The sequence below is a fragment of the Chelonoidis abingdonii genome, chromosome 11, assembly GCF_003597395.2.
Source record: "Chelonoidis abingdonii isolate Lonesome George chromosome 11, CheloAbing_2.0, whole genome shotgun sequence".
Taxonomy (NCBI): domain Eukaryota; kingdom Metazoa; phylum Chordata; order Testudines; family Testudinidae; genus Chelonoidis; species Chelonoidis abingdonii.
In genome coordinates this window covers 32,202,469-32,220,998 of record NC_133779.1, presented here as the reverse complement: position 1 = coordinate 32,220,998, position 18,530 = coordinate 32,202,469, and the positions used below count along the sequence as shown (strand labels likewise).

At 50.5% G+C, this 18,530-nt stretch overlaps 1 protein-coding gene across 2 annotated transcripts; it reads left to right on the top strand.

The window, feature by feature from the left end:
• The first annotated feature begins 395 nt into the window (after window positions 1-395).
• Window positions 396-17,499, top strand: LOC116829430 (AN1-type zinc finger protein 5-like). Of its 2 annotated transcripts, none has more exons than XM_075070853.1 (7): window positions 396-592; window positions 1,924-2,025; window positions 4,372-4,536; window positions 5,791-5,881; window positions 7,362-7,480; window positions 9,341-9,451; window positions 14,494-17,499. In XM_075070853.1, the coding sequence occupies exons 3-7, from the start codon at window positions 4,386-4,388 to the stop codon at window positions 14,640-14,642; spliced, it is 621 nt and encodes a 206-aa protein (XP_074926954.1). In that variant the 5' UTR covers window positions 396-592; window positions 1,924-2,025; window positions 4,372-4,385; the 3' UTR covers window positions 14,643-17,499. The 2 variants fall into 2 exon arrangements, with proteins under 2 accessions (XP_074926954.1, XP_074926953.1); XM_075070852.1 differs by having other exon boundaries at window positions 419-592; window positions 5,788-5,881.
• The last annotated feature ends 1,031 nt before the right edge of the window (window positions 17,500-18,530 follow it).

Below are 18,530 nucleotides of genomic sequence, written 5' to 3'. Positions count from 1 at the left end.
CCCCCATGGCGGGGGTCACAAGGCCCCCCCTCTCCCCACTGGGCTGGGGGGTGTCTCATATCCCCCCCATGGGCGGGGGTCGCAGATCCCTCCTCCCCACTGGCTGGGGGGTGCTCATATCCCCCCATGGCGGGGGTCGCAGATCCCCCTCTCCCCACTGGCTGGGGGTGTCTCAAATATCTCCCCCCATGGCGGGGGTCGCAGAAGTCCCCCTCTCCCCACACACTGGCTGGGGGTGTCACCCCCCCTCATATCTCCCCCATGGTGGGGGTCTCATAGCCCCCCCACGCCCCACCCCACCGGCTGGAGTGTCTCACACCCCCTCCCCACGGCGGAGGAAGGGAGCCAGGGGCGGGTTCGGGGGCTGCTCTCTACCAATCGCATGTTTCCTTCCCGGCCGCCCCCAGCCTAACGCCTTCCCCGGCGTGGGCCGAGCTGGCCGGCAGCCGCCCCTGCGTGTGACCGCCTGTGCCGGGGTCGGGCGCCACCCCCCCGGCCGGACGTGTCTGGGACGCAAGCAGCCGCCCCTGGGGCCGGGCCCGCTCCCGCTACGTAGCGACGGCGCCCTGGGTCCGGCTGGCCGGCGCGGCGGGTGAGTGCGCGCGGCCGGGCCCGGAGGGATCGCGGGGCCGGTCGCGGGGCCTGGGGCAATGCGGGGAGGTGCCTAAAGCCCCGAGGCCCGGGGGTCCCAGGTGACGTGGGACAGGAGGGGCCTGAAGCCCCTAAGCCCGCGGGTCACAGGCAGGGAGGGGGCGCAGGGCTGGGGGTGCCCCCAGAGCGGCGGTGCTAGGCGGGGAGGGTCCCAGGGCCTGGGGAACGGGGGGATCCCCGAAGCCCCTCGGCCGGGGGCTCGCAGGGCAGTGGGGGGCAGGTGCCTGAAGCCCCTGGTCCCGGGGAGGACCCAAGGCGGGGGCTGGAATTAGGGCCGGATGAGACCCCCCCACACACATATTAAGGTAGTGGGGGGGCTTGCGTGGCCCTAAGCCGGAGCGTAGCCACAAAACCAGTGCAGGCCGTAAAGCCTCGGGCTCTATTTGAAAGAAGGCCGCCCCCGGCTGCGGGGCGAGCGGAGCCATTTCGTCCCGCCCACCGGCGTGCAGGCGATGACTGCCATGGGGCGGGGGGGCGGCTTTGGGTCGAGGCTAGCGGCGCGATTGGTGGAGGGACCTGTCAGTTAGGGGGCAGGGAGGTTGCCAGGTGGATTGTTTTGCAGACGGCCCGGGGTGAGGCTGGGGAGGAACCTGGAGGGCAGAGTAATGACCCCCCCCATTGGTGCCCACAGCCTGGCTTGACCACACTGCTAGAGCCAGGAATAGCCCCCTGCCTTAACTACTAGCTTACACGCACCCTGCCCTGGTAATAAAAGGCCTGGCTCCCACTCCCTGCTGCTTTCATTACAAGGCCATGCTTTACTGCCCCATCTGTGACTAGAACTCCCTTGTTCTCACTCCCCTTTGCTTTGCCTTTACCACTGGGCCATGCATCTCTCCCCAAAAGTTTGAGGGAACTTGTGAATGAAAATAAACTGACATCCTTAATCAACTCCTTTAAATGGGGCCATTTTAACCTCCCCACTGATGGATTGGCTTAAAAAAGTACAACCCCCCGCCACCCCCAGTTCCTCTTCTGTTTGCTGAGCAGTGTTGATGCCTCCACGCCCCCGTCGCCACCAAGCGTTTCCATAGCCCCATAAACGTACGCTGTGTGTTACACAACCCAGAACAAAATGCACTATGTGCCCCAGAGCGCTACAAAGTCGTCATAGACTCAGAGCCATGTGAGTAGGCTGTGGGGAATAAACTCTGGATCTGCAGATTAAAGTACTGATCTCTGCTCTCCGCCTGCCCTACACGCATGCCCACACGCTGCAATTTTTATCCGTAGAAGAGCTTTGTGACATTAACTTTCATCCCTTATTTTTAGGTTGGATTTTTGTTGCCCTGTTCTCCCTGCCAGCAGGCAGCTCGTGGGGGGTGACGTCTGCCCCAGACAGGAAGCAACAACTGGAGCAGTTCTTGAGCTAAGGTGACTTCTTCTAAAGGCTGGGTACTGGAATATGAGAAAGGGCCCAGTTCTTTGGGTGGGGTACGTTTAATCCAGGCACCAGCGTGGGAGAGAAGCACCAGCAAGCTGGGCAGTGGGTCAGGTTCATTCTGATGACTGGACCCTGACCTCTGCTAGGGAGTGATGCTTTTAGTGTACCAACCCCTTCCTTAGTGACAGCAGCACAGGAGCCTCCCCAGGCCTCTTTGCAAAAAGCTGCTGGCTCAGGACAAGGTGGGGTATGATGGCAATGAGGGGAGAGAATTAGACCTGCTTTCAGGGATAGCAACATCGTGCCAGGATGAGGTGAGGTGACTGGGAAATTTGCTCCTCTCTCCAAATCCATGCCAACATTCTCTACTTGTTAACACACTTCTGTTGCAGTGCTGTTTCCTGCTTTGAGCACATTTGGCTCCTCAGTGGGACCCTCCATTTGGATCCTGCTACTTCATTTTTTTGCATTTGATCTGCTTTCATAGCATGAGTACTGTGCTGTTGTCATTGTCACTTCTGTGTAATTCCCCCAAGTACCGCTGGACAAAAAGATTTTATATTCAAAAGGGGCAGCTGTTGTCGGGGTGCCCAAAATTAGAGGCCTCTTTAAAAAATGAGGGTGAAAAGGACTGTTACATCCAGGTCCTCACATTCCAGGGCTTTGCTACAGTATTCCCAGGGTGAGTTGAGTTAATCTCATTCACGGGGCAACATCTAGATAGTCAAGTGTGGAGGAGGTTTATCTGAACATGTTTACATGTGTTTGATGGGAAGCGTAGCCTGCAGGGCATGGGGAATACCAATCAGTGCTGTGTTAAAGGAAGCTGCAGGGTAGTATTAAAGAAACTCTAATCACCCATCTACGGACAAAGAGTGAGCTAGTAAGAGCTGAATCATTCCCCTCCTACGGAAAACCTCACAAACCTCACAGGAGGGGAAATGTTCCTTGTTCCCAGTGCTTGTTCCCTCCAGGGGATGGTTTTGCAGGCACAGGGCTCTTTCAGGGCTCCTGGGATCTTTTCATCAAGCTGAATGAAGCAGCAGTAACTTCTGTGGGGGCGTGTTGAAGAAATGCCACATGCTTGCTAAGGACAGTGCTCTGCTCCCCTCCCACCAGCTGATCCACCCCTAAACCTACAGAGTTCTAACATGCCCTCTTCACATGGAGGGACATCTGTGGGCTTGGAGAAAGTTGCTGCCTGCCTGTCTCTGAAAGCTTTGGCAAGGGCAGAGTGGAATTTCCTGTTGGAATTTTTAAAGGCTTTGCTTCCACTGGATCACTATTATTTTATTGTACTGTGAGTAGCTTGGGACCAGATTCTGAGTAGCTTGGGGCCAGATTCTGAGCTGCCCTTTAACCAGTGTAAACCTAGAATAACGACCCTGAGATCAGTGAATTTATTACAGATTTACAACAGCATAACAGACGCAGAATCTCGCCCACGCAATAGGAATAATTTATAATCTGTGCTATAGGTTGTGTCCTATGTTTTTCATCTCTTTCCATCTCACTGCATTTTACTACTGGGAGCTGTTGCTTATGGTTTTTGCTTAAAATAATTCAGTGGGAACATAAATAATGCAGCACGTTTGAAAGTAAAACTGCACAGGTGTGAAAATAAATTGAGGGTGAGTTTTAAAAACAACACAAGACTGGCCAAAAATTGTGTGTGTTAAGGGTTTTACAAAACCTAGTAATAGGCATTCTCTCTTATTTACATTCATAGCCCGCTCCCATCAGGGTTCAAAGCAGCTGATCAGAGAACACAGATATTTGTTTGGATTTAAACATTCTCTTTCAATATTTTCTAGGTTAGATATCACAGCCTTGGGCTAGTGCCTGAGAACCAGAAAGGAAAACTTGTTATAAATGAAAATGAAAACTGTAAAAGTGCAAAATGTAACTAATCCACCCAAGTGTGGTCCATTTAAATGCTTTGATTTAGAGATCGAGGGAGCTGCTAACACATCATAAGGAAATTTTTGATTGATATTTGGGACCTGATCATGCAGCCCTTACTCACACAAGTAGTCCTTACTCATGCAGGTAACCAGTGACTTTAGTAGGCCTACTTGTGTGAGTAGGGACTACTTATAATCCTGCTTCTTTTGACATGATTGATGCAGGAGTAGGCCACTTGTGCAATTTTACTCTCCTACGCTCATGCACAGGTGTTTGCTAGATCGGTGCCCTTGCCAACCCTGCAACCCATATTCACAAGATCATGCCTCTCTTGGGGTCCTTTGTGCATTTCCTTCCAGGTCAGCCATGATGTACAAGGAAATGTCCCGTGGATATGTAACTGCTGTGTCTTTCTTGTTCCTGCTTTATAGTTGGAGGAGAGACAATGGCCCAGGAGACTAATCAAACACAGGTGCCTATGCTGTGTACCACCGGCTGTGGATTCTACGGCAGCCCCCGGACCAATGGGATGTGCTCAGTTTGCTATAAAGAGTATCTACAGAGGCAGCAGAGCAGTGGCCGGATAAGCCCCCCAGGTAGAGGAAAGTCCATTGATTGGAAGTCTGGGTGCGTGATATTTTATGAAGCCAGGACAGAACGGATGAAATGTAGCGCTGCCTCTCAGCCGATCTGAGAGGTCTCTGGCTCGGCATATAAGCCAGGATCCCACAATCCCTGCACTACCTGATCCCCGTTGTTTGTTAGACATGGCTTCCATGCGTCACACTCCAGTACGTCGCATGTCCTGACAGTGAGACTCCATGCTGTTCAGAGCTCCCCAGTTACCACCAGAGACACCAGGCCAGATTCATCCCTGGTGCAAACCCACTGAAGTCAGTGAAATGGCACCAGGGATGAAACTGGCCACTTGGGTTGTCTAGTTTTCTCATCTCAATAGTGCCGACAAGCCAGAGCAGTGAAATTAAGGATCTGATCCTTGCTACTAAACACATTAGACGTGTGATTGAACAGAGAGGCAGCTGTGAAGACAAACTCTGCTCTTCCCATCGTTAGCAGGATTCACCCCTGCTGTGGACTTGTGCAGACACTGAGTGTACAGGTACCTAGATGGCAACGTGAGAGATGCCTGATAAATCCCTTATATATTTTTATCCCCAGCATAGCAATGCTGTACTTGATTTCACTGCAGGGGACGGTACACTAAGGAGGTTGTTATTCCTTAAGGAGGATTAGAGAATTCACTAAAGTGTTTGGTTTAGATCCTCAGCCGGTATAAATCATTGTTTCTTTTGTAGCCAGTGGAACGACACTGGTTTACAGCAGCTGAGAATCTGGTCCTTTGCCTTTAAGCAGTGGCAAAATAACATTTGGGTTTTAGATAACGTAGGTGCCTGCAGTGTCCCTTTAAGGGCCCTTTCAAAGGTCATGTCTGTCTTGAGGTGGAGAATGGGGCAGCTTGGTTTCTCAGTACCAAGAAACTGAGAGGCGGACTCTCAAAGAAGAGTCCTGTGGGGAGCTGAACAGCCTTCCATTGACGCCAATGGGAGTTGAGGGCGATTTGCACTCTGAACCTTTGAGGGTAGGTTCTCTTCATCCGTTAAAGCCTGAGGAGCAGCCAAAACCTCCATGGATGATCCCTTTGGCTCTTGTGGCAAAAACCACTTGAGTTAGTGAGAAGGGTTATGTGATCCTGGGTCTGAAGGACACCAAGTGAATCAGGAATTCATTCCTGAGCCTTACCTGCTGTCCCTTTGGCTACTGGTTAACGCCTGTGCAGCTTGCTAATGTTTCTGAGAGTTCACTGAGAGTGTGGGGTTTTGTCTTAGCAGCAAGTGGTCCCAGCAACAGCCCCGCGGCTTCAGATTCCATCCCAGGACAAGGCACAGAGGGAGACCCGACGCCTGAAGATGTTAAAAACAGGTAAGGGCAAGAAACTCTATGCAGATCTACCAGCAATAGCTGCGGGACCAGGAGAGAGGCTTTTATTCTCTGCCTTGCAGCTGATTAGCTTTTGTAAAACAGTCTAGGTCTAAAGAGGTCACTGACTCAGAGTTCACCTTTCTGACAGCAGGGCCAGCCTCTAAACTTCTAGTGCCCCAAAGATGACTAGCTGACATGTGGGGTCTGGTATGAAAAGGCATACACCTGTGAGTGTCCTTCCACCCCACTGCCCCCTGCTGCTTGGATCTTTGCTGAGGTTAACCCTGTCTGATCCTTTTCCTCTCCGCCTGCTTCATTTCAGAGGAGCATCCTGGCTGTACAGACAAGCCACAGGGCCTGATTCCCCTCTCAGGCTGGTGTAAAGAGTAATTACATTGAAGTCAGTGGAACTATATTGGTGTAAAAATGCTGTGAATGAGAAGAATAGAATACTTTGTGAAGTCCACAATAGATCTCCCTATGTATAGCTAATTTACCAGTGCAGCACCTGGATGCAAGGGTGATGGGCGTTCTAGAAAACCCCCAGAGGGCTGGAATGAGACAGAAGACTCAGACCTATTTTCTCCAGTACATTGCTGTAAAGTTCAGCAGAGTCCTGTCCTTAACTTGATTGAGGGAGCTGACTGCCTGGGTATGTTCACTTCAGCGGCTGAATGCAGGGGTGGCCAACCCGGCTTCTGATTGGAAGCAGCTGTTGATGAAAGAGAGAAACTGACCTTGCCTCTTTTCTAGCTGGAATAAAAAACCCACTGGATCAAATCCATCCCCACTATAATTCCATTGATGGCCCAGTGCTCTTCACCCTGGGTTGAATTCTGCTCATAGCTTTCAAAGGCTCCACATAGTATTAAATTCAAAACCAATGATACAGATGTGTCTGAAACAGACTTTAATAAATGGAAGGAAAAAAAATCCAGGGCTTAGAGTCTTTGAGGGAGAAAAATCAGGTGGATTTCTGACCTAGAATGCTAAGCTGTAGTAGATAAAAGTTGTAAATACAACTTACAAATATAGTAAATACAAGTTTGTATGCTCACAGCTCTGCCAGTGCACCCTAGCTGGAATCCAAAACACATGCTGTATTCAAATCCCAGTTTGTCCCAGCTGCTTCATAACTCACGCCACCCCTGCTATTCTCGCTCAGCTCTGTCATAGCCATGCAGTCCTCACCAGTAGCTGTTCCAGTCCTGGATCTCTCTCTATGGACCGTGAATCATGTCCATGGCTTTGGGATGTAGCAGGGAGGAGGGAGGCTGAGATCATCACAAATTCATTCCATTTGAGTCCTAAGAGAAACGTGATCCCAAGTCTCCAGAGAAGAGAGGGTAAATGGTTGACCTACCGTGCCGCTGTGCTTTCTGTGAACGTAATGAAGTTAATTTTGTGGGCTGAAGATGCATCTCGCATAACTGCTCATCTGAGGAAAATATTTCTGTTTGTTTGTTGTTAATGCTCCCAGGACTCAGACTCCTGTGACCCATCAGATGACGGCCATGAGCATATCCAGAGAGGAAACCAGCAGCGAGACAGTTGGATACATTAGCACAGACGAAACCTCATCAGCATCTTCTTCATCAGGTAGTTAGCTGATTAAGACTTGGCACGAGTATAAATGACAATCCACTTTTAAGCAGCAAATAGAATACTAGCCAGGAACACAGGGAAGAATCACACATGTATGATCTGTAGCTAAGATCTAGGGGAAGGCATTGGAAAGGTAGTTTCCTTATTGCCTGAGGACAAAGCCTAATAGATCGCTCTATGGGCTGAGAACTGACTAGCCACCAACCTTCAAATACCTGGCAGCCAGATAATCTTCCATGATTTCTGTCTTTTTAAATGTCAGAACACCTGGAAGCAACCCACTGCCTGGTGTGCTCCTCTAGGTGGCTGCATGCTGCGGTTCTGTTCTGCCTTTCTCGGGGGACAAGTGGCGATCGATCCAGAGCAGGTTAATGGCAGAGGACTAGGAAATAGGACTCCTGGGTTCTATTTCTGGCTATACTGGTGACTTGCTCTGTTGCGTTCCTCACTTTACTGATCTGTGAAATGGCCACATTAATACCCGCATGCCTCACAGAGATGTTTGTACAGTGGAGAAGTGCAAGTGTCAGTGCTAAGTAGGGAGCAGCTTCTGGTTGATCCGTTACAGTTGATTTGGAGCCATAACGGCGCCACACTTTGCCATGGAGATGCTCTCCTGCAGTCTGAAGCTACAGTTATTTAACCCACACCACCCATTTGTTCCTGTACAAACACTTTTTTTGAAAATGGAGTGTTGATGGCCATTAAAGGAAGTAAATCCTGCTGCCAGAATTGGCTCGAGTATGGTGACAGGAGTCCTTTTCTTATGAGCGCAGGGCAAGAACTTGGAAAGAGTAGGTGAGGCTGGTGGTGGTTTCTGGCAAGTGGCGCAAAGACAGAGGTAGCCTAATCTGATGGAAAAAGCACTGGGCAGGGACTTGAGAGACCTGGCTTCTGTTCCTGGCCACTGACTCATTGCATGATCATCAGCAAGTCACTGCTGAAGGTAGGTCTGCACTGCAGCGGGGGGGCGGGGGATGATTTGCCGTTCATGTAGATGCACCTGCACTAGCTGCACTTTAGCTAGTTTGCTAGATGAGCAGACTTAAGTATGTGGCAGCGTGGGCTGCACAAGTCGTCCCTACCCTTGGGGTGTGTACTTGCTTGTGCTGCCTGTACTGAAGTTCACGCCACTGCATCCTTGTGGCTGTTTTCAGTGAGCTAACGAAGTTAAAGCTAGCGTGGGTACGTCTGCACAAGCCACAGATCACATCCCCAGCTACAGTGTAGACGTAGCCTTCGTCTTCTAGGGCTAGATTTTCTAAGGTGTTTAGATACCTGAAGATGCAGATAGGTTCCTAGTGGGAGTTTCCAAAGTGCATAGGCTGCTTAGGCACCGAACTCCCATGGATCTCAATGGGAGACAGGTGCTAGTCTGCTTAGGTGCTTTTGGAAATCCAGCGATTTCTAAATACCTTTGAAAACCTGGCCCTTAGAGCCTCAGGGTTCCCACCAGTAGAGATGGGATAGTGGGGCTTACTTACGTGTGTAAAGCATTGTGAGATCTACAGGTGAAACATGCTATGGAAGTGTGACCATTCATTTATTTAACTAAGCTAAAGCCCTGAACTGGGACTCAAGAGATCTGGATCTCAGACAAGTCATGTGATCTCTTTGCCTCAATTCTTCGCCTGTAAAATGGAGATAATCTCTCTCCCCTTTCTGTGTTGTCTAGATGGTAAGTTCTTTAGGCCGGGTATTTTATCTCGCTGTACCTATGTACAGCTCCTAGCACAGTGGGGTGCCAATCTCCAGTAGGGCCTCTAGGTGCTAGTGTAACAAAAACAGTACATAAAAATGTTCCCTGGTGTGGAAGGGAGGTAAGGAAATTCTCCCCTCCCCTCTTTGTTCCAGAGACCCTCCTTGAAATATCCCAGAACTCTGTTGAGGGTGAGAAGACTTCAGAAAAACCCAAACAGAAAAAGAATCGCTGTTTTACTTGCCGGAAGAAGATTGGGCTAACTGGTAAGATGTAATGGGGAAAGCCACCTGTGGCCAAGAATGGTACCTGCCTACTTTAGGGAAAGCTGATTTTTAAATCCCTGAGGTGGTATCGGTTTTCAGACTTTATTGTAGGGTTTCATAAGCATACAGCCATAATGCCTGGTTCTGTGATCTTCTCTGATTTCACAAGATAAGCAGAGTTGGGGTGGGTCAGTATTTAGAGGTGAAATTTCCGAGGGATGTGTTGGTATCATGAGAAATGTGGGCAAATTGGTCAGCAGGACACTGTCCTTTGAACAATACTGAACCCACAGCCTTAGCTTTCCTAAGCAGTGGCAGAGTGCAAGTGACACAATTCTCATTTGTTTCCTTGCTGCTCTGAGCATTCCAATAGCAAGTTGAGTGGCACCTCTCAGTTTCGCTCCGCTGCTGCTTGGCAAAGCTTCGTGCAGAAGCATAGGCAATGGAGCTGGCTTTCTGCAGAATTGGGAGGACAGCTGGTGATTGTGGGTGCCTTGGTAGTTGGGTACCCTATTTGAGACATTTTAAAAGGGTCTGATCTTCAGAAAGGGCCTCATACCCACGCTCTGAAAATCAGGCCCTTTTAAGATCTCACAAGTTGGACCCTCAGAAATGGCGGTACCTAAAATCTCTAGTCACTCCTGAAAACCTTGGTCTGTGTATTTCAGGGGAAAGCTAAAGTGACGCGCTAGACCCCTGGCTTGCCAGAGGAGGCGGCAAGTATGTGTGTGGATTTTTTTAAGTCCTTTGTACTTTCTCCCTAATGCTGAGAGGCCACTGAGGAAATGTGAGCCTCATGCAGCTTGTGGATGTGGCGAAGGACAGATAAGGCCTGAGCGCAAGCTGAACTCAGTTAAGACCGGCTATAGGGAAGCTTGGGTAATATAAGAATGTATTATGACAAAGTTCCTCCTCTATCTTGGTGGGTCCTGCGCTTATTGGCATGTTTGTTTGCCTCAGAGATCTACCATGTGGGTCAGGGAGCAGCCCAGAGACCTTCCCCTCTGGCAGAACCCACAGTCCAGGTCAATTCCTCCCGTGTCTGATCAGGAGTTGGGAGGTTTGGGGGGAACCCAAACCCACCCTCTACTCCAGGTTCCAGCCCAGGACTCTGTGGACTGCAGCTGTCTATAGTGCCTCCTGGAACAGCTGCGCCACAGCTACAACTCCCTGGGCTACTTCCCCATGGCCTCTTCCCAACACCTTCTTTATCCTCACCACTGGACCTGCCGCTGGGTGTCTGATAATGCTTGTACTCTTCAATTCTCCAGCAATACACCTTCCCACTCAGCTCCTAGTGCCTCTTGCTCCCAGCTCCTCCCATGCACGCTACAAACTGAAGTGAGATCCTTTTTAAACTCAGGTGCCCTGATTAGCCAGCCTGTCCTTACTGATTCTAGCAGTTTCTTCTCAATTGGCTCCAAGTGTCCTAATTAGCCTGCCTGCCTGCCTTAATTGGTTCCAGCAAGTTCCTGCTTGTTCTGGAACTGCCCATTACCTTACCCAGGTTAAAGGGATCTACTTAATTCTGAGACTAATATATCTGCCTTCTAACACTCTCCTGTATGTGGGGCCTATTTCTGATGTGGGGCCAATTTCCGATCCTCCATCTGTTCATGTATCCAGGCAGAGTTCCTCTGGGCAACGACCACCGGCTCTCTCAATGTTTTTGAGGAGTGGTGGGTTTAGTGGCCTCTCCCTAGGAGGGAGGAGGGGTTTTCAGCAGTCATGTCCCAGTACTCCAAAGGAACACTCTCCTATATCCGTCTGGCCTGACCCTGTCACAGTATCTACACGTTTGTTTTGCAATAGGGATGTTTGGAATTCATTCACTGGGAGTCCAGGTCTGGAACAGCCTTCCAAGGGGAGTGGTGGGGGCAAAAACTCTTAACTGTCTTCAAGCCTGAGCTTGATAAGTTTCTGAAGGGGATGGGAGGATGAGTCTGCCTACCATGGCGTGTAGCCGATCTGCGACTGCCAGCCGCAAATCTCTCCAGCGGCTGGTGATGGGACACTAGGTGGGAACGGCTCTGAATTACTACAGAGAATCCTTGCTCAGGTGTCTGGCTGCTGGGGCTCGCCCACATGCTCGGGGTTGAGCTGAGCGCCATATTTGGGGTCAGGAAGGAAGTTCCCCCCAGGTCATTGTGGCAGAGACCCTGGGGGGTTTTCACTGCCTTCTGCAGCATGGGGCACAGGTCATTTGGAGGTTTAAACAGTAAATTTTCTGTAACTTGAAGCCTTTAAGCCATGATTTGAGGACGTCAGTAACTCAGCCAGAGGTCAATTCAGGAGTGGCTGGGTGAGGTTCTGCAGCCTGTGATGTGCGGGAGGTCAGAATAGATGATCACGATGGTCCCTTCTGGCTGTAAAGTCTAGGACAGGGGTCGGCAGCCTTTCAGAAGCGGTGTGCCAAGTCGTAATTTATTCACTCTAATTTAAGGTTTCATGTGCCAGTAATACATCTTAATGTTTTTAGAAGGTCTCATTTCTGTAATTCTATAATATATAATTAACTACCATTGTATGTAAAGTAAATTAAGTTTTTTGAAATGTTTAAGGGGCCTCATTGAAAATTAAATTAAAATGCAGAGCCCCCCGGACCGGTGGCCAGGACCTGGGCAGTGTGAGTGCCACTGAAAATTAGCTCTCCTGCCGCCTTTGGCACACGTGCCATAGGTTGCCTACCCCGGTCTAGGAGTCTGAGGTCCAGTGAGACACATTGTCAGAGGGGCAGGGAAAGGGAGGGCTTGCCCTGCTGTTACCGGTTCTTCATTCTCCAGGGCTGTCAGTTCTGCACCGTTCCCTAGCACTCCCTTCACTTAAATATACAGCCGTTCCTTGGAAAGAGAGAGCTTGACTTGCCAGCTGGCTAGGCCCTCTACCTCTCAGCCCTGGTATAGTCAGTCAGTCTTTTGTTCAGACTGGGGTCCCATCTATCAGCGACTCCCAGCATACCCCAGGGACTGTCTACTACTCTGGGTTTCTAGCGCCTGGCCCACTGGGGCTCCCTGTTTGGTTGGTCCTTAGCCACTAATGTAATAACCATGATCAGCATAACATGGGACTGATGCTCTAGGCTGGGTTTTTCAAAAGCACTTGGTGTTGGCCTAGTTTTGTTGAAGTCAATGGTCAAATCCCCACTGAGAGTAACAGGGGCAAAGTTAGGCCAGGAATGAGCACTTGAAAATCCCCCCAGCCCCCTGCCTGCTGCTGAAAATCAACTGGACTCTGACTGTTCAGTGAAAGCAAGATCAGACTATTCGTTATGAGCCTGTGGAGCTTGATGGTGAAAAAGTAACAGGGTTCTTCCAGGCAAGCAGCATTAATCAGGTCCTCTAAGATGTTACAGGCAAGAAAATTCACTAAGCAATTAACTTGGCTGCGTTTCCTTACCAAAAACAGTACTCCCCTCAAATTACTCCACCATTTAATCTTTCCCTGGAAAAAGTTAACCCTAGAGCTGCGGCGGTCACGCTGTTTGAGCAGAGCGCTCTTCTCTTTAACCTAGTTGTAGATTGTGATTAGCAACTTGAAATTTACACACGAGCCTTTGCTTTCACCGGCATTAAGGTCCCATGCGCAAGATAAGCCCGAGGTGTTTGTGCAGTGCCTGGCACAACGAAGCCCTGATCTCGATTTGCAGCCGTTGGGCGCTATCATATAAATGTTATTAGCAAGTCCACTCCAGGTACACAGAGGAGGGAAAATACACTCTTTGTGCAGGCTTTCCAGATCTGTAGGCAACCGGATGTCTTGGAAGGGAAGCTGCTTTCTTAACCCAACATGTTTAAAAAGTTGACCCCCCCACCCCCACCCCTTCTTATGGGAATAAACATATTGGGTAACTCACAAGAATTCTGTGTATTAGGGTAGGGTAAGGCAAGTCAGTACTCGTGTCCTTGGATTCTCACATGAGGATAAATTCATACATCCCATCAGTTTCTTGGAAATTCTTCCATAGCATGGTGCTTCCAGAAAGAGGCTGCAGCATTGTCCGGTGGTTAAAGTGCTGAACTGAGCTAGGAGACCGGAGTTTTGCTTGGCTGCTGAACTGGTGCAGATTACTTTCCTGCCCTGTGCTGGATTCCCCAATCTAGGACACTGGGATAATGATACTGGTTAAAACACCTTTGAAAAGCATTGTCTAAGAGCAAGCTAAACGACTGAACGACAGACTTCCAAGGCTTAGGTAGTTCACATGTGTAGTTGACTCCATACAAAGGCACCAGAGACATTAGCCATAAAACCCAGTTCTCTGGAAAGTTTTCAAGGGGACCAGTGATCAGAGTGGGACACAGTTATAGCTAACACGGTTCTGTGGATAAAGCAAACCTAAAATGTCCAAGTAGCAACCAGGCTGTTCCCTAGTATCTAGCGAGATCCATCAAAATGCAGCACAACCTCAACTATCTGAGCTTCAGCAAACTGGTTTCCAAAACAGGCTCATTTTCTCATAGTCCATTATCTTTGGTTATTCAAATGCTTCTAGTGCCGCTGCTGCCTTTGGTTTGTCCTTTGCTGAGTGGGTTGTGCTGTAAATCTAACATGGCATGGTGTGTTTTGAGCCACTCCTCCTGCCATGGGGGCACAAAAAAGCTGCCTCCTGGTCAGCAGAAATGTGAGAACAGGAAGCTTGATCTTTATTGGAAGCCTAGTGACATGCTGTGACCTCCAACCTTGGCTTCTGATTGGTTCACTAGCCCTCCTCCTCTCCGGTGAATATGGGAGCGCAGGGGCAGTAGGCCCCGTTAAAAATCTTTTCCCACCCGTTTGCGACAGCTGGCCTAGTCACAGGAAATCAAATGAAGTGATGGCCAAGCCTGCTCCGTGGCAGCAGCTGAGCTGCCCCGGATGAGAGAGGAGAGGGGATGATCCACAGAGGACTCGCAGGCAGTTAGTGCCTAATCTGATCTTTTTTAGGCATAAATGGGTCATCAGTGTGTGCTAAGAGCCAACCCTCTCGCCCTGTTTGTGTCACCTCCCCGTCCTGATAGTTCATGATTAACTCTGCTTTGTCTCTCTGGAATTTGCCTATCCAGGTTTCGACTGCCGCTGCGGGAACCTGTTCTGTGCCATCCACCGGTACTCTGACATGCATAGCTGCCCGTATGACTACAAGGCGGAGGCAGCCGAGAAGATCCGCAAGGAGAACCCCATTATTGTGGCAGAGAAGATCCAAAAGTTGTGAAGGAAGCTGAGCATTGAGTACTTGAGCCTTGTGGCGTGGCACTCCTCTCACTCTCTTTCCCTTCCCCCCAAGGTGTCTGGGATCCTGCCAGGAGGCAAGGAGACTCAGCAACCCCGTGGCTCCTTTCTCCCCACTTCTTTTCCTCTACCCGTCGCTCAGTTGACGTGTTTTTAACCCGTTTTCAACCAGAAAAGGGATCTGCACCTACCCCGTCCGCCCCCCTGTTAAGAGCTTTGGACTTGTCTTCCAGCAGGGCTGCGCACACAGTTGACGGTGTGGAGGAGTTCAGCAGCCCTTCCGTTCTGTCTGTGCGACAGCCCCGGGCTTTGCAAACAGGAGCCTGCTGTGAGCATTGGTGAGTCACTGCAGCACCTTGCTCAGCAGCAAACGTCATCTCCTCGCCCACTGAGGCTCCCATTTGGGCTCAGACACAGAACAAGGATTCTGTCCCATTACAGCTCTGAGTTTTCCCTCTTCCCCTTAAGCAGCGGTTGGTGTCGCGACAGAATCGTGAAGCAGCGGCAGCTGGTTCAGCATAAGGAGCTCGTGGCTCGCGGACGCTGCAGCCAAACGTAGCGTTACACCCCTGAGCCAGGAACGTTAAAGTAAAACCCACAAATGCCTCTTGCCCTTCCCCAGGCTTTGTGGGATGCTGGGCTCAGTGGCGGGGGCTGCTTTCAACGCTCCGGCGGGACGCCCAGTGCTAGCCTCGTGTTTCAGACTCACCAATGTGCAGTTGTTGGCTGCTTACCGAGCAAGGCCGATTGTAGCCCCACTGAAGCTCACACGACAATGACTCCCTTCCGCCCCTCCCACTCTTTACCTTCTGCCTTATTGTGTGATTCTCTCTTATCAGGGTTGTGCGCAAAACTCAGACCAGCAATCCTCCTCCTCCTCCTCCTCCCTGCATGCAAATCTCAGAGAGCTCTGTCCTCCCTCCAGGCCTCGCTGATATTCAGTGAGCCTCTCTCTCAAGTGGGTGGATCTGGTGGGAAATCACACTGAGCTGCCGACCTCTCCCAGCTCACTGCTTGTTCCCCAGAGTGCAGCGGTAGTGGCAAATCCTCAGCTGTTGTGAATCAGGGCCACTCCATTGCCTTATAGCAGCCTGCTAAAGAACTTCTACCGTTCTGAGCCATACAGGTCCCCCCCCAGTTCCCAGATGTGGATCAAAGGGGCTGAATTTGGGCACCTCTGGGACCCAGATTGAGGTTCTGATCCTAGATGGAGAGGAATGTTGGAAACTCACAGGATCTGGCCCTCGATTAGATTTGAAAAGAGGATTCGGGGCAGGGGTGGGTGTGAAATTCACTCCTGTGCGGTGTGCCATCCCCACACCCCTGCGTCACTGAAATCCCACTTGCATTCCTGTGATGAGCAGGACTTGGTATATAGGTGCTGGGCAGGCTCTCTGCAGAGGAGTGAATTTCACCCGGGCCTCTCAGCAGCTAGGAGCCTAGGTAGGAATCAGGCTGCCACTGCTGCTTTGAGGGGAGCTCTCGGATGGGAGCGTTAGGAGGTGGCTCGTTTGTGGGCTGTTTACAGGACCGAACAAACTGAACGAGCCCCGAATTCTAGAACCAAAGGAAGCGAAATGAGCCCCCGGAGAACAAAGCAACTAAAATGCCTCTGCCCCACTTTTAAACTATCCCACGTGATAAATTGTTCCCTTAAACATCAACTTTATAGTAAAAGTGCAAGAAGCAGTTCAATTCACCGGGCCAGACCTGAGCTGCTGTAAAGCAATCCTGAAATCCACGTGGCCTGGCCCATTCACACCAGCTGAGGATAAAGATTTTTAATTTTTCTACCTGGATCCAGCCAAATCAGTTTCTCCCCTCCTTGTCCTAGCAGCATTCCCTGCAGAAGGTACCATGAGGAAAGAATTCAAGGGCTAAATTCTGGGCTCTGTAACACTGGTGTAAATCCAGAGTAACTACAGTGGAGATAGAGATCCTCATTCACTAGTGCCGCCCTCTCCAGTCTTACTCTGGTGTAACTCCGTTGATCTGCATGGAGCTAGTGCATAAAACTGGAGTAACGCATTGGTGAATCTGATCCGCTCTGCAAATCCGGAGTAGCTCCATTGACTTCAGTGCAGACACGCCGGGCTAGCTACTGGGCTGGAGGATCCAGCCTGGAGCATCAATCCCAAGTAGCACTGCTGACTTCATGGCAAATTCCAAGTCTTGTTTTGGTTTCAGTAGAGGCGCTCTAGGTACGTGCCAAGGTAACATGGCACTGAATCAGGGCCAGGCTGTCAACGCAGAGCAGCTGTGTTCTTGTCAGTGCAGAAAGCTGGAATATCTCCGCTGGAGTCATTCTGGATATACATGGGTGCTTCTGAGACCAGCATCTGGTCTCCAGCAGGTTGAGGCCATATAACCAGTGTCGGGGGTTGGTTTCCTTCTGCGCCATCCTTTTGTTAGCCTAAGTGGGCTCGTTTGGTCTTGTGTTTAATTCAAGCCAGGAGGGTGAATGCTAGCGGTTTCCTCCTCCCACCATACGCTTCCTGGTGCCCACGCCCATCTTGAGTCCAGCAGAAACCCCACTTCCTTATGGAGAGACATTTTCATTGGTGAAAAGGGCCTGCTGCACCATGGCTGGCTTGGTCCCCAGCCTTGGTTCCAGCATGGCCATGGGAGCCCTGGAACCATTCTCCGATCACACACTGTCAGTAGCATTCACATTAAGCCTGGGAATTCTTAACCGGGGGAAGGGGCAGTTCATTGTGAAGGGAAGCCCAAGCAGTGATAAACCAGCCCTCTGTTTCTCCACCACTTCCTCTATCTCTGTCTTCTTCCTAGAAAGTCTGATACCAGATATGTAAATATTAATATATTCTAGTTTGCTTGGATGGTGTCAACTGCTCTTTGTCTTGCTGTGGCTCGGGACCTCTCTGGCCACCCGCCATTTGAGCTGATGTTTTGCGGGTGAACTGGTGACTACCCCAGGAATAGCTGCGTGATGAAGGGTGCCACTGTCTTGTTCATCTCCAGTCATCTTTGGCAGCGCGCTTTGAGATCTCCAGGTGACAAGCGCCATAGAAGAGCCGGGTATTCTGATGAGCACCTGGGTGGGCTTTTCCCCAAAATGCATTGCACTTGTTTCTTATCTCCCTTGCCCCAACATAAATCAGGAGTAGCTCCACTGGAATCAGCAGGCCTGATTCTTTGCCTTGTTCCTTGCGTCATTTAGAGCTGTGTAAAGTGACTGTTAAAACGGTGGCGTTCTGAATTGCCTGTGAATTTCTGTTCATTCCCCCTGGGTCATGTGGCATTGGCCACTGTTGGGAGACAGAATACTGGGCTGGATGAACCATTGGTCTGACCCTGTATGGCCATTCTTACTTGTTTTACACACCCACTTTGCATTCATGTAAATGGAGGGACAATGTGCAAGGGGTGTGGGGGGCCAGCAGCGTTAGACTGACACGAGTGAGCTCAGAATCAGGCCCTATCATGCTTCTGCTTTAGCATTCACTTTCAGATGATCTCCAGGTCTGACTCGTCACAAGCAGTGGCTGGGGATGGCTGCTGTAAAGCAGCGTCTCAGGTCAAAGGGGCTTTGCTGCCACTGAGTGGGGCATGATGAGTCGTGCCTTGGTAGCTGTCTTTTAAAGTGCCTGACTTGCTGTTCCATCCCCTACTGTGGAATACCCGAGCTAGCTGGGCTAAAGTGAGCTTGGGTGCATCTGCCCATGCTGCAGTCACACCCCGTGATTGTGGTGCAGACACACCCCGAGAGGCGTCTGGAGCCCAGGAACACAAGCTACAACGGGTTAGTGAAACTTCCCTGCCTGTCTTGCCCAACCCTAACCAAGGCCTTGCCAGGTGAGTGCCAAGCTGCCACTCGCTGTAGTGCTGTAGCCTGAATGCTTTGCAGGGA